We start from the raw sequence: 16049 nt of genomic DNA, 5'->3' as shown, positions 1-16049 counted from the left end.
CTTTCACGGCTGACCAAGCCCGGAGGGAGTGAAGGTCCGGTGCGTCGCTGCGCTGTGGCTGTAGCCCGCTGCAGGTGACTCCTGTCCGGCTCAGTTCGTGGAGAAGCTCCACAAAAGATGACTTGTTTCTTCGGAGGCGGACTGAATCAAAAAAAGCATCATCATCATCATCATCATGTGCTGCTGAGTCGCGGACACGGGCTGGGATCCCTCCTCTGAGCGCCCACCATCTCAACCTGCCAAGCAGCAGCAGCCTGTTTATCTTTCTCTCCTCCAGCGGTCCGCATGACCCAGTTCAGCTCCACACACACACACTCTCTCTCACACACTCACACTCACACACACACAGACGAGCCCATTCATTCACACCCACTTAGGGGGGGCTCTCTGCAGTGCGCACGGGGAAATCCACATGTCCCCTCTCCATCCACACTCAGCTGTGCGCCCTGGAGCCTGGGTCGGTCGGTCGGTCTGTGGTGTCCGTGGGTGCCGAGGGTCTCTGGGTTCTGCAGGTGCTGGGGGTCTCAGATGTTGCTCCTCCACTGGTCCCACTAGGCAGCTCCTTCATTGTTCACCGTCTCCACCCTCTGGTAAACTAATGCGCTCACGTGTCCCGGGTCCTAGCGCCTGGACACTCCTCCCTCATCCATCCACCCATCCGGCATCGAACACGCACACGAGCTTCTCCAACTTCTGATTCATGTTTTTCAAGGAACAAGCTGCTCCTCTGCTCTCTTGCATAATTCAACAGCTTATGGCCTCCGAGTTGTTGACACTCACTGTGACTTTGCCAACTGTTCCTATATTAGCTAACAGCGAGGCAAGACTTTGAATTCATTCACTGCCCTGGCAGCTCCCCCCCTTTACTGTACATGTGTAACCACAGGCCTCCTGCCAGACGTGTTGGCCAACTCGAACAGATTGGAGACAAAAACAGCATCAACATGGCAGGGATCAAATCATCATCGTCGACGGCAACCGAGCGGATGGGCTGAGGGTAAAATGATTAATAGAAAAGACTTTGACTCATGTTGTCTGCTACTTTGAAATGATTCCAGACCCCAAATATATCAAGGATCAACTTCTATTCATACTTTTTCTCTATATAACTGTCTAGTCATACTCTTTCCCCATATTGCCCCTTAACCCAAGTGATAGCCACACCCAGGCTGAAATATAAGCTGTTGTTTGTCTTCAGTCCGTGATGTGGAGGAAACGATGAATGGGCGATTTGATCTCTTTTGTTTCCTGAAACAAAATCATTTGACCCGCGGGTTGTGTTTATCCTTCTCAAGGAGACGGGCAGATATTAAATAGCTGCATCCTCAGCACCTCTAAGACATTTGGGTGTCTCACACAGCTCACGGCTTTTTCGAGACCAGCGGGCAATGAGGCGGAGAGTTTCCTCTGGGTTATCGTGGGAACAGAGCTGTCATAAATCATAGTGAAGGTCAAGCACTGTTGGCTGACAGCAGAGAGCAGCAAGGGTCAAACACACCAGGGGGACGCACCTCTGAGCTGTGAACAAATAGAGCAGCTCCTCCTCCTCCTCCTCCTCCTTTCCCATCCTAACTTTATCCAGCCACCACTATCATGTCCTAGTTCTTACTTTTTTTTGTGTGTCACCTCAAGTTTTCCACCTCCTGTTGGCCTCCTTTCTACACTGCTCTCTAAATCATCTTCGTGTACAGTTCTCTCTGTTCCTTTGCATCCCAGCTGCTCTACAAACTGCAGTGTCCTGTGAGTGGGTGGACGGGTGGGTGGCAGCATTTACATAGTGCCTCAAGCGGGGTCTCTTAAAGTTTGAAGAAGAACATGGTTTTTGTGGACCGCAATTGCATTCAACTTTTAGGTTAAAAATAGTGCATCATCTATGTATTTTATAAGACCATCGTTGGGGGAGGAGATTGTAAAAAGTTCTTGTGTTTTACTTCCTGTGCGGAAATGTAACAATTTAACTGTGAGGGCGCCCATGAGAGTATAAACAAGATTTAATACTACCAGAACAGCCATAAAACCCAAACTAATACATCCTCAAATGTCATGTCTGTTGATGAATAATAGAGGCTCCTGAGATTATTATAGGCACAGGTGGGAGGAAATTGAGTCGATACAAAGTCATTTTGCAGATGGAGCACTACAGTAATTCTCAGATACATCCCTGTATGAATATTAGATTATCTCCCCAAAAACCTCTCACAGTCAGTAATCAAACCAAATCCTCAAACCTCGCAACATTTGCTTTGAACAGCAGGTATTTGAAAATGGAACCTTGATGTTTTTTTTCGAACATGTGGAGCAACATTTAAGTATTGAATTCTGAAGCTGTGCAAAGCGGCACCCCACCCTCACCTCCCTGGGCACTGGTTCATAACAACCCCTTTCTGTCTCACTTAAGCCCTCCTCTCTGCTGCCTGCACTTTTTTCCTTTTTCTGTCTCACCTTGCTCCCCAATGGCAGAATGACTTTGCACTGGCATCAGCAGAGCAATTTCACACTTTTTTCAATTCCAACTCAGCCACACCACCCTCGTCATTGAAATTTGGCATTTGCTTGAAATTATATTTTTAATATGTGATTGCTGGATATCCGTACGAAGCCAAATGCATGAAATATAAATGTAAATGAGCAATCAAGTTGGTGTAGCATTGCAGTTATGGATTTTTTTTCTATGTCTATCTCAGTGCTGGAAAATGTTTTGATATCAGATGCACAATGTTCTCAGAGCAAACAGCCTCCTCATACATTTTAAAAAGCAACAGTGCACATAAATTATACAGATGTATTGATGAATTATAAAAATGAGAGAGGAAAAGAAACAAACAACAGTTTGGCACAGATTTTCAGAAAAGTCATTGAATTACTTTTGATAAAAACATAGCATTCTGAATTTTTAATGTAGGTTTTTAATTTCCAAAAAGGCAAGGCAAGTTTATTTATAAAGCCCGAATTCAGGCACAAGGGAATTGACAGTCATTCACAGAGTCACTGAAATAAATAAATAATAATATTACACTAACACTACATTGAAAATGTCAGAGTGCTTTACAGACAAGTACAAATTATTTTAAAATCCATCCTCTGACATACCTCAGTGATGCAGTGATTAAAGGAAGTAATGGAACGTGCTACAATTGCATGTTGTCAGTGACCACAACAATTGTTAGGACCACATTGTCAGATTTTGAGAATAAAGCTGTAATTGAGAAGAAACTTACAAGAATAAAGACCTAACAATAAAGTCATACAGTTTAAAAAGTCATAATATTGTGAGGTTAAAGTTGTGACTTAATGCGAACAAAAACACAATATTATGAGAATAAAGTCGTATATGAATACAAATAAGTTGTGATATTATGAAGATAAAGGTAAAGTCATAATAATTCAAGAAAAATAATATTTATAATTTAATTTTAAAAAGTCCTAACTATAGGAGCGTAAGTCAAAAACAGTTTCAAACAAATTCCACTCAACAATATCACACAGGTACAGGTTGAACATGGAACTACGTTTCCCATAATGCCAATGGGGATCCTCGGCCGTTGATTGGTCAGAATGAGAGGATGACGTAGAAAGTATGCGCGTGTAACCTTGCGGCTCAGCAGCGCTGCTCAGGAGTTGTGTTGTGAAAGCAGCTGGAGAAAGATAACAGTGAAACAACTGGATGGTTTATTTGAACTCAACATCCCGGTGGAGTCATGAGCAGATACATTCTCCCTGTGTCTGTGTTCGGGACTGTGGTTGGCGCCGCGGTTTTACTCAAGTGAGTGACTCCTCATGAAGAACTGGGACTGTTTACTATCTATCTATGTATGTATGTATGTATGTATGTATGTATGTATGTATGTATGTATGTATGTATGTATGTATGTATGTATGTATGTATGTATGTATGTATGTATGTATGTATGTATGTATGTATGTATGTATGTATGTATGTATGTATGTATGTATGTATGTATGTATGTATGTATGTATGTATGTATGTATGTATGTATCTATCTATCTATCTATCTATCTATCTATCTATCTATCTATCTATCTATTTATGTTTCTATCTATGTATGTATGTATGTATGTATGTATGTATGTATGTATGTATGTATGTATGTATGTATGTATGTATGTATCTATCTATCTATCTATCTATCTATCTATCTATCTATGTATGTATGTATGTATGTATGTATGTATGTATGTATGTATGTATGTATGTATGTATGTATGTATGTATGTATGTATGTATGTATGTATCTATCTATCTATCTATCTATCTATCTATCTATCTATCTATCTATCTATCTATGTATTTATGTTTCTATCTATCTATCTATGTATTTATGTATCTATCTATCTATCTATCTATCTATCTATCTATCTATCTATCTATCTATCTATCTATCTATGTATTTATGTTTCTATCTATCTATCTATGTATGTATGTATGTATGTATGTATGTATGTATGTATGTATGTATGTATGTATGTATGTATGTATGTATCTATCTATCTATCTATCTATCTATCTATCTATCTATCTATCTATCTATCTATCTATCTATCTATCTATCTATCCTTCTATCACTATATGCTGTTGTTGTAGTGGAGTGAATTCATGTGTATTGTCACATGGTCTAATGTGACAAGTGTGTACTGTGTAAGATTATGTATGTTATAGTTGTTGCACCCTCTTCAGAGGTGAGTAAGCCGAACAGTGAAGGGACACAGAGGATTTGTGGACATGAATGAAAAGATGAGTTGTGAAATCTGATGGCCTGGTGATAAAAAGTCTGGTGGTGCTTGTGCGTCTGTTCTGATGGGAACAGACGGAGCAGTCTGCGTGCTGGATGGATTTGTTCCTTGAAGACACTTTGTGCCTTCTGTCCTGAATGGCCGGCGGTCTGTTTCCTGTGATGGGTTTTGCCATCTCTACCGCTCTCTGTCTTTATTTGTGGCTGTGATCAGAACAGTTCACATACTCATAGTGTTGCAGGTTGAGGAAATTCTCTGTGACAGAATTAAGAAAGATAAAAAAATATGTTTTGTCACTAAACTGGAGTCAGAGCTGGGTTATCCTGTGACTGGCAACAAGCAAGAATTTGCTGTTTACTCTAAATCGCCCCAAGTTTACAGTGTGGTGATTTGATTTGACACATAAATAAAGGCAAAGCAAGATAATTGGAATAATGTGTTAAAGTTTTCACACACCCATGGTTTTCACTTGTGTGTGTGTTTTAATTAATGGTCTGTTTACTGGTACATGTGTCATGCAAAATGCAATAAAGCATCGGTTCAGTTTAACAAGGACATTGTTTCCCTCCCACTGGTTCAGCTCCAACAGAGCCCCCTCCCTGTTAACACATTTCTTTGCAGTGTTTTTTTATCACAGTGGATTTCAAACTAATAACATATACAAGTAAATACAATATGACACAACTCATGAGCAAGACAAAGAAAACAGACAGAAACGAGTTCAATGACATCAGGCTAATCTGGCCAGGTCTAATCAGCCATGTATTGATATTGCCTTTTGTTTATATTCCAAAGAGGAATCTATGACACCTGTTTGCTAATGCATTCTCATGTGCTTTAGTAAGTCCCTTTCTTTTATTCCCCCCCCCCACAGGAGCCATGTGACCGGAGGCCGGTGCCCGAGTAACGCCACCATCACTGGAAAGACTGTGGTGATAACAGGAGCCAACAAAGGCATCGGGAAGGAGACGGCCAAGGAGCTGGCCAGGAGAGGTGTGCAGAAACTATCATGTCACTCTGATTTGTTGTTTATCTCTCGCTGATACACTCCTCTTCCCGTCCCCAAATCGCCAGGAGGGCGGATCATTATGGGATGTCGGGACATGGAGAAGTGCGAGGCGGCCGCGAAGGAAATCCGAGGAAAGACCCTGAATCCTCATGTGTACGCCTGTCGCCTTGACCTGGCCTCCATGAAATCCATCCAGGAGTTTGCGGAGAAAATCAAACGAGGTGAGGCAACAAAACACGCGTGTCAATAATAGAATTAGAGTCAGTAGCAGTTTGTTGAACGCGATCTTTATCGTCTTGCAGAGGAGCAGAGAGTGGACGTGCTGATAAACAACGCAGGGGTCATGAGGTGTCCGGCATGGAAGACAGAGGACGGATTCGACATGCAGTTTGGAGTTAACCACTTGGGTGCTTACTTTGACCACAAGCAAATAAAAGACTCTCGCTCCATCGCTGTACCTAATGTCGATCGTTTTGCTCTTCCTCCATGCAGGACACTTCTTGTTGACAAATCTTCTGCTGGAGAAGTTGAAGGAGTCCGCCCCCAGCAGAGTGATCAACCTGGCCTCGCTCGCCCACATCGTCGGAAAGATGGACTTCGAGGACTTGAACTGGGAGAAGAAGAAGTTTGATACCAAGCAGGCGTACTGTCAAAGCAAGCTTGCCAATGTTCTGTTCACCAGAGAGCTTGCCAAGCGATTACAAGGCAAGTCTACTGGCTGCCGCACAAGTGGGCATGTGTGGGAGGGAGTACGGCCATTGGATATACATTTTCGAACAATGCTTCGTGTGTGTGTGTTTGCAACAGGCACAGGAGTCACAGTGAATGCTGTACACCCAGGCGTTGTTGCCACGGAGCTTGGGAGGCACACCGGCCTGCACCAGTCGCAGTTCTCCAGCTCCGTGCTCAGTGAGTATCCTGATTTCTTACTGGATCCTGAATTGAGAGAAATCCATAAATCCTGGGAGATTCTACTCGTCTAATACATATGCAACACTCCCCTTCGGCTGTGCACACTCTGATATGTGGTATTGTCCTCAGTGAACTTTCTATCTGAATAAATTAGAACAATTCAAAAATAACTCGCCACGTTTCTGTTATGAAATGCTCCTACCCACTGAACTTTAGAACTACAACTAACGAGTGCGATGGTGAGGAATCCTGATTCAAATATATAATGGTGTGTGTGAGAGAGAGTTGAGAGGCAGGAGAGGATGGGGGGGCGTCTCTGAATGGTAGACCATGTGGTTTAGGAGTTTAGTTTCAGCTTTAGTTTCGCTAGTGGCCGGGAGCCACCCACCTTTGATTAGGGGGTGTTAACCTTTTCATGTATATGTACATGTCATGACATAGAGACGTCCCATTCCACATGGTTTGAAACACTAGGTGGCAGTATGAGCCATGTTCAACCTATAAATGTCAATTTTTAAAAACATATATTAAGTGATTAATGTGATTTTTAGAACCAGCATTAATGTGTTTCATCAAAGAGCAGTCATACAATTTAATAAACTTTAGAGTCCAAGTCAGAGTCCTGCGTTGAAAATGCACAGTGTTATTAAAAAAATGTACGTAACGTATTAATTTGGTTTGACATTAAGCTAATGTTTTAATTATTTGAGACGCTCGTTATTTATAAGCCCAACGTTTTGTAGTCAAAATCTTATTGTGCAAAGTTTCTTCCAACTAAAGCTGTGAAGTAAATGTATCAATTCAAAATCGGCAGAATAACAGCATGTTGTACATAACCACAGCCGCTTCTCAGAAAAACATTATTTGGAAGAAACATGAGAAATCTGAACTCACCTGTACACCGCTGCTCCCAATTATGTTGCTGCCACAGCTTCTCCGCACACATTCCGGAAATGGGTGAATGGATTTTTCGATTTTTTTACTCAGCACTGAGGATATTTTTAATTACACGCTGCACTCTGGGGCAATAAACATCCTCCGCTGTGGGGAGGATGGAAGTGTTTGGGTCTTGAGAACATTTACAGTCACAGCATGTGCGTGTCGGATTTAGTAAACACAAGTTATTGATGTAAATGTTTCACTGTGTTATAGACCACAGAAAACAGCACTGATCCAGATTGTACTTGAATAGTGATTCAAATTGAATTAATGTATTAAAGTTCTTGTATTTGAACAGAGTTTTACACCATCTAACCTCTCTGTGGCCTCTTGAATCCCCGGTACAGGTCCATTTTTCTCCTTGTTAGTGAAGAGCCCAGAACTTGGGGCCCAGCCCAGTGTCTACCTGGCCGTGTCCGAGGAGATGGAGGGTGTGACGGGAGGCTACTACGATGTGATGACAGAAAAGGAACCAGCGCCGCAGGCCCTGGATGAGGAGGCAGCTCACAAGCTATGGGAGGTCAGCAGCAGGCTGGTGGGTCTGGAGGAAAAAGGACAGAGTGGCAAGTCCAACCCTCCAGCAGGAGGAGAGAATGAAGCTGCACAGACAGACCCAGCACAGACACATGGACAGAGCCCAGGACCAGCTGTCAGTGCTGTGGGGCTGTAGGTATCCTCTCCCCACTGGGCCAGCTGGAGATACTGACCCTCTATGACTGGAGCTGTGACTGGAGCTGCCCCCTGCTCTGTCTGTTAACTTTCTGAATGTGTGATTCTCTGTATAATGACAGTCTTTTGAACACGCCTTTATGTTCCTGCATCAGGAGTTTTTCTGTGAAACATGAAAGATGCTGCTTTTGGGAATAGACTCAGACTCGTTTTTTGAAGCCATTGCCCAGTTTCTATTGGATTATGTATGGTTGGCGAGGATGAAGCTGAAAGGGAATTTGAAAAAAACGTCTGATCTGATAGTTAACAAAAAAGACAAGAAACAGTTGGATGAACATAGCAGTGAATCAAAGAAATCACAACTTCTACCCATGAATATTTAAACCACAAGTGTAAAACCCCCAGCCTCAGGGCTGAATACAATTTATAAATATAAAAAAAGGCATCTCAGAAAGACTAAAACTTTCTCATGACAGCAACAATCTTTTCAGCAAAAGGAGAAAATAACATAAAACAGGAGACTTAACACGTCCTTCAGGATGGTGCTCTGGCTGCTTGCCTGTCAGGTCACACTCAGGGTGAAGGAGACACATGCCACCGCTGTGTCATTGCTGACAAGATTAATGTCGCCTGTCAAGAAAAGAAAGCTAAATGTGGAATGTTGCACTTTTCAGGAGAAAGGGACAAACATTTCCTGTTAAAGTAAAATATAGCTCTCTGTGTCTACTAAGTGGTGTTTGTATGGGCAAGCAATAATAATAAAGGCTTAGTTTGAGCTTTAAACATGCAGCTATCCTGGATGAATAGAAAAGAAAACTGATAAAGTCAACACTCTCTAACTCTTGCTATTAGCTACAAGATAATAGATAATAGAATTTGTGAGGGAACCTTGTAGCTGCTTTGGACCTCCCAGTGAACCGTTCCAAAGCTTCAGTCTGTCTTGAAGAACCACGGCAATGATTTACTGACACAGGGAGGACATCTAAAAAATGTCCAGTCCAGACCTCCAATGAAACAAAAAACATTTTAATAATATCCAACTCTCACTGTTGAGTTTGGTGCAAGGGAGAAACAAGTGAGTCGCTGCAAACCACTCATAGCCCCATGGAGGAGGATGTTCCTCATCATCCTCAACTGACATCAGACACCTTGTCATAGAGATAGCTATTTTTAATCATTAAGAAATATTTGTATCCATTTTATTGCATATGAACGATTGAACCCTTCTCTGTGGACATGCTGTTTCAGATGTATTGGGAAGACAGTGTCATAGATGTTATAAAATAATCATTAAATTCAATTAAAGAGGGATAAATGTGTTTTATATTTTCCATAATTTATCCCTCATTACATCTTCAATTGAAGATTATTCTATTTTTCTTTTATCATCGTCCATGTATAAAAAGGAAAGAAATCGTGTAGTTGACAACCGTCCCTGGTGGTCTAGTGGTTAGGATTCGGCGCTCTCACCGCCGCGGCCCGGGTTCGATTCCCGGTCAGGGAACTACGTTTTTGGTCTACTATAGAAACATTTGTGTAATCGTCTTAACATCTTTTACTGTCATATTGTTTTTGTTATTTTTACAATCGTTCTTATTTTCTAGTTTGTACTTCTGAATGTTTTTTTACCATTTGAGAAACAATTGATTTAGGGCCTGAAAAAGAAATCAGTTATCAGACAACTGGACCTTATTGTACAAATCCATCACAGGAGACATGGACAGGAAACCCTAACCTTGTTTTCCTCACTGCAGACGGATCTGCACATTGATCTGTTATGCAGCCGCTTTACCAAACAATGATATAAAAGCCAACAAAGAACAACTAAACATGAAATGGTAAGTAGGACCTCAGTAAAAGCTGTTTTTTGGGCTTATGGGCCCAAGCGTCCATTATCATTTTTCTTTAATGCGTCCCTCTGTTTTTCCTTGTTTATGCCTCTTGAAAAAACTAATCAAATTACCGAAGCACTCATGTTACATTTCCGATTCTCTGGAGCGTGGAGCTGGCAGTAGTGCAGCCTCTAAGTGCGCAGGAAAATAACCGGCCCTAAAGTCTTCCAGGGATCCATTGCACAGGCAGGGCTCGTTTTTTTTCCAGCAGTAAATCCCAAAAGTACAGATCAATACGACCCATTCTCTGCTTCAGTGCACACTGATCGGCCTTCTAGCTGAAATGATACACCCTGGATCATTTATTCCAGTGTTGGTTTACCAGAGAGGACCCTTAGAGCTGCCATCCTAGAAGATGATTGGTATTGGAGATGAGCTCAAGAATGAATGTCTGGGTTTTAAAAGACATTTACAATCCCCTGAGCTTGTTGTTGTCTCATCTGGTTTAAATCACATCACTCCTGACCTCTAAAGTTTACAACTTACTCTGTATTATGTATTTTAACTGTGTCCTATGTGTTATACCATTCTACTACTCACTGTGCCTTAAACAAAACGTACATACATTTGGACTGGTGTTCTTGAACACGCACACACTAGAGGGACTTCATTGCCCATAATGCATCACCGAAGGATGTCAAGGAATGTAGGGGTGCATTCACGTGCTCCTCAGAAGGTCCCAAATTCCCAAGTTGAAGGTTAGAATGTGGAAAAAACATGGACACTGTATTTGTATGTGTTGAGATTGTTTAATTAACACCTTGACACCACTTTTCGTTATTTACATAACAACGAAGAGCAAAGAAAGGACTGCTGTACTACTACTGTTAAAACATGGAGGCCTCCAGAGAGGACCCACTCCCTGGTGTAAATATAAACAATTTAAATGTAAAGGTACGGTTGCCGAGGCAGATAGATGCACTACAAATTAAGAAAACAATATAAAAAAAACATGTGCAATTTAAGGAAACAACTTGATCGATTTGACGGCACATTCGCTGCGAAAAGTCAAAACACATACAAATACAGAAACGTGCCACAAATTGCAAAAATAACACCAGAGATGGTGATGGAACTTCACAAAGTATTCAACTATAGACCGGTTCACCACGTTTTTAAGTCCCCTGGAAACATTTCCGGCGTAATTTTACAACTTTTTGAGACACATTTAGCTGTATTTGCATGTGCTGTGACTTTTTGAAGAGCATGTGTCATCATCAAATTGATAAAGTTGTTTTCTTAATTTGCAGGTGTTTTCTTAATTTGTACGCATTTTTTAAATTTGTACATTTTTTATTAATTTGCACATGTTTTTTCTATTTGCACTTGTTTCATTAATTTGCAGTTTGTTGAGCTCTCTGGTCCACTGAATAAAGAGACCACTTCAGAGTAAAGAAAACAACCATTTGTGCAGTTTAGATGATCACACCCTAGTGAAAACCTCACTACGATTACTTTACATTCAAATTCTGCCAATAGATCCCTTTCACCTAAATCTTACACACTGAACCTTTAATTTACCCAGTCGGGAACTCATTTCCCCCGATTATTCAGACGGCCCGTGAATGCAGCACATAGCGTCCAAAGTACAGTGAGCTCGTTTCTTATCTTCTTCAACTTTTCTCTTGGTTCGAGAAAGAAAGACGCTTCGTGGGGGGAGAATCAAAGTGAAGCTGCTTCCTCGGGTCTGTGTCACTGCTTCGTGTGCAGGTGGAGTTTCATCAGAGAGGAGCTGGACCTGCTGGATCTCTCCTCAGTGCTACGACAACAACTAGCTTGTTTGGTGCAGCAGGTAACACACACACACACACTGACACACACTCACACACACACACACACACACACACACACACACACACACACACACACACACGTATGGTTGTTCTAGAAACACCAATACAATACTTTGGTCTTTTCACTTTAACTTCAATATCTTGATATTAAAGGGATAGCCTTGGGCTGCATACATTTGTAATGTACTATTACAATTGAAGTAATTTGAGTATAAATCAACTTCTGGTTTTAGTTTATACTAATGCAAGTATGTCTTTGTCTATTTACCTTGTGTTGATTTTGTCAGCATGGCAGAGCCACAGGGAAAAGGAGAACTGCTGCCTGAAGATGTTTGCACAGACGACTGCCTGACGTCATACACACACATCTACAGTCCGGATTTACTGAAGTGAGCATTCCCTTTATTATCATCTATTAACTGCATTTTACACTGCTGTCTGTTGGTGACTTTGTACACAATAACTTTGTTTTATCAAATCTAATTATTAATTGAGGATTTTTTACTTTTCCAGGGACCAGGTTGCTTTCATCACAGGTGGGGGATCTGGAATAGGACTCAGGATAGCTGAAATCTTCATGAGGTGAGTAGGGGGTGCCCACTCGTTATTACCACAACATTCTCAGATTGTTTCCTTTCTCTTACATTGATTGGTAATTGTACAGTGCAAGGATCAATAGTGGAGATGTAGAGTCAATGCTGTGGCAGCGTTATGTCATCGCTAACACTCTAATACAGAAAATGTGAGCAGGATAGTTGCAGGTGCACTTTATACCTTGTGTTATCTGACAGTCAGGCTTTCGTCATTTTGCTTGTGTGACATAGTTGAATAGTATACTCATGTGTCAGAAATAGTTGATCTTTTATAAAAACATCAATACATGACCTTGTAACTGTATTTCCTGGCGTGTAAAACATTTGCTACAAGGCTTACTTTCACCTTTAACGTTTTCCCTCCTCCCTTATTTTTTGACTTTGTATTCTCTATCTTGTTCTCACCCTCTGCCCTACTTGTTGTGTCAGAAGTTACTCGCTCTATCTCCCTTTAAGCCTCACCTATGCTTGTATTCATGTTCAGGCCAACACAATAAAACACATTCTCTTTGCTGTTGTTTCTCTACTGCTCCACAAATTGATATTGTTTTCTATTTCTCAGGCATGGCTGTGACACAGTAATCGCAAGCAGGAACTTGGACAAACTCAAAGAGGTTATTCCTGTCGCACAACATCCATTAAATAAATATTTGTTAAATCACAACTAGTTGTTTCAGTGTTTTCCTTGTGTCAATTGACTGTTTGTTTCCTCAGGCGGCTAAAAAGCTGTCTGCTGCGTCAGGACGTCGCTGTCTCCCTGTGTGTGTGGACGTGCGGCAGCCGGAGAGCATCGCAGCAGCTGTGGATGAGACGCTGAAGGAGTTAGGTCGTATTGACATCGTCGTTAACAGTACGTGATCTCTTCTTCACGTGTTTATGAATGATGTTTTTCTGCTTATGTGATTCATGGGTTTGTGGCATAGACTGTATATAAAGATGGACGACATGACAGCTTCCCAATAGGGAAAGTGGGTTGACCGACACCTGGTGGCTGGCTGGAGAATAGGTCATAAAGTCCTGCCTCCTCCATGTTAATAGATGGGACATGAACCAAACTAAATCAAAATGCACATAAAATAAACATGTCTATCATTTTTAATCAAACTGGTGTCTGTTCAAGCGCTCATTTTCTTTTAAAACTGGTTTCAATTAGTTATTTGATGCTTTAAAAACAGGGTTAAACTTAATTTTGACTTTAATTGCCGGATAGCGGGAGGAAGTGCGGTTTGTTATGGCTGCAGTCTCACCCATCCATTATCATTCTACAGTGCATCCTGCTAACATAAGTGCAAATACATCTTAAGGTGTCTGAAGCTTAAGTGTACTTTGAACAACGTTTAGTGTCAAAGGTTTGGGTTTAGTCATTAACTTTCCTCACTTTTCTTTATTCTCAAACTGTTGCACCACTTCAAGATTATCAGGTGTAAGAAACTCAGATAACCTATGCATTGTGATGCCTATTATATTTATGACCTCATAAATTATGATATATAATGCAATCATAAAGCCTTAATGAAAGATTACTCTCTATCTTGTCTTTTATGGGAGTTATTATAGTTTTTTGGTTGTTGTTCAGCTGTGTCCTAAATGTTGACAGATGCTGCTGGGAACTTTCTCTGCCCGGCGACCTCCCTCTCCTTCAACGCCTTCAAGACTGTGATGGAGATAGACACTATGGGTACATTCAACACCAGCAAGGTGGTTTATGAGAAGTGGTTTAAGGTACAATGCACATTTTGTTTGTCTGTATGAAACAATATTTTTTAACTTAAAGTTAAGAAGCTATAAGTATTGTTTACTACCCCTAGTGCATAAATAATAATACGGTGTATGAGTTTCACTTTCTGCAATGCCCTCTGATCACCAGGAGAGGTCACTAAAGATCTAATGGCCTGCTCATAACTGAACAGGAGTTGACCTCTGCTTTCTGGAGCTGGTTTGATCATTTACTAGTTGCATTGATTTTGAGTCTACCACGCTTCTTTGTGCAGGATCATGGCGGCAACATTGTAAACATCTCTGCAACACTCGGCTACAAGGGGCAGGCCCTGCAGGTGCATGCTGGCTCTGCTAAGGCTGCCAATGGTAAGAGCAGTTTTGGCACTATGAGACAGTTTCAAAACGAGAATCTAATGACATGTGCGTTCCCTCCGTGTCCCCAGACGCCATGACCAAGCACCTGGCCGTGGAGTGGGGGCCCAGTGGGGTGAGAGTCAATGCTGTGGCACCAGGTCCTATCTCTGGCACAGAGGGATTCCGCAGGCTGGGTAAATTGAATTGTTGTACATAAAACGTATGATCCTTTATAATAAACCATGGCTCTATCTCTTGCAGTACATATGACAACCTCAGAAACAGATGGCATATTGAGGCTGTTGCTTAATGACACTGAATTTACATATTTGTGACATGGCTTATGTAAGATTGTGTGTTTTATAATGAGATGCGTCTTTATTTCTTGCTTCAACACCAAAACCATCAATGTATTCCCTAATGAGAGTCATTCCGGCAAAAGACAAATGATATACAAACGGCTATGGTAAACCAATAGAAATGGTTAATTGGCCAGCCTTTGCTTTTTAAAATGGTAAAAGTACAAATTCAAACTTCACATAAATGCAACCTAAACATTTACAATGCAGTAGTAGACTGCTGAAACTTTTAGAATCCATTTATAGTAACTCACATGAAAGTTGCTGCTAGTGAGGGTGTGTGACATTGAGAACCTCTGATGTGAGTTGAAGGGTCTGAGCATGGATTTTTTTTCTTTTCCTTTAAATCCATCAGGTGGTCCAAGAGGTGAGGCCGCTGGCGCCTTCCAATCCATCCCTCTGCAACGAGCGGGGAACAAGACGGAGATGGCCCACTGCACTCTTTTCCTGGCCAGCCGGGTGTCCTCATATGTGACCGGAGCCATCCTGGTGGCTGACGGAGGGGCCTGGCTGACCTCAGGCAACGACGTCTCCATGATGTTGGGTATAGCCTCCTCTAAATCCGCTAAACTTTGAACACGGGCTCTCCTGTGCTCCTCCTGACCCAGGTGTGTTGGAGGAGGTGCAGCTCGAGGTCCATGTGGAGAGACAGAATGACTGGGAGCACAGTGGGGGTGTTGCAAATTGGGTCATTTAAAAAGTTTTAAGAGTGCGGTGAAACCTATATTAATCCACTTGTCTCTCTTATTTTCTTTCAGGATATTGGTCACCTGAAAAGAAAAGAGACAAGTAAACGCTGAAGACAGGAGAGTGATTTGATATGGACAGTGTTTGTGGTTTATCTCACCACTGCTGTCTTAAGAGTGTATTTCTAAGAGGCTGAAGGTGTCGAACACTAACATACTGTACTTACTGTATTATATGTATGGGTTTTTCACCCACTGCAAAGCTGTGCTTTATCATCATGCATTCAATGTTTGTCACATTCAAATTTCATGTGGCTTTTCCTCATCTCTCAAATACTAATAAAGTTGTATTATTATGTAATGATGACAACA

General features: G+C 41.5%; 2 protein-coding genes and 1 non-coding gene across 4 annotated transcripts; all 3 read left to right on the top strand.

The window, feature by feature from the left end:
- Positions 1-3590: 3590 nt before the first annotated feature.
- On the top strand, positions 3591-8476 carry LOC133027670 (retinol dehydrogenase 13-like). The gene is made up of 7 exons (XM_061094743.1): positions 3591-3763; positions 5627-5745; positions 5827-5982; positions 6064-6168; positions 6254-6466; positions 6569-6670; positions 7960-8476. The coding sequence occupies exons 1-7, from the start codon at positions 3699-3701 to the stop codon at positions 8280-8282; spliced, it is 1083 nt and encodes a 360-aa protein (XP_060950726.1). The 5' UTR covers positions 3591-3698; the 3' UTR covers positions 8283-8476.
- A 1237-nt stretch (positions 8477-9713) lies between these two features.
- Positions 9714-9785, top strand: trnae-cuc (transfer RNA glutamic acid (anticodon CUC)). Its single transcript has one exon. It is a non-coding gene; the product is annotated as a tRNA-Glu (tRNA).
- Positions 9786-11737: 1952 nt separating this feature from the next.
- On the top strand, positions 11738-16041 carry decr2 (2,4-dienoyl CoA reductase 2, peroxisomal). 2 transcript variants are annotated; one of them, XM_061094491.1, is made up of 10 exons: positions 11738-11965; positions 12254-12355; positions 12480-12548; positions 13122-13173; positions 13274-13409; positions 14157-14281; positions 14551-14644; positions 14722-14826; positions 15347-15535; positions 15750-16041. In XM_061094491.1, the coding sequence occupies exons 2-10, from the start codon at positions 12255-12257 to the stop codon at positions 15782-15784; spliced, it is 906 nt and encodes a 301-aa protein (XP_060950474.1). In that variant the 5' UTR covers positions 11738-11965; position 12254; the 3' UTR covers positions 15785-16041. The 2 variants fall into 2 exon arrangements, with proteins under 2 accessions (XP_060950474.1, XP_060950475.1); XM_061094492.1 differs by having other exon boundaries at positions 15347-15599.
- The last annotated feature ends 8 nt before the right edge of the window (positions 16042-16049 follow it).

This window comes from Limanda limanda, chromosome 21, assembly GCF_963576545.1.
Source record: "Limanda limanda chromosome 21, fLimLim1.1, whole genome shotgun sequence".
Lineage (NCBI taxonomy): Eukaryota > Metazoa > Chordata > Actinopteri > Pleuronectiformes > Pleuronectidae > Limanda > Limanda limanda.
The sequence above is the reverse complement of the archived record's forward strand: the minus strand, read 5'-3'. Positions and strand labels throughout refer to the sequence as shown.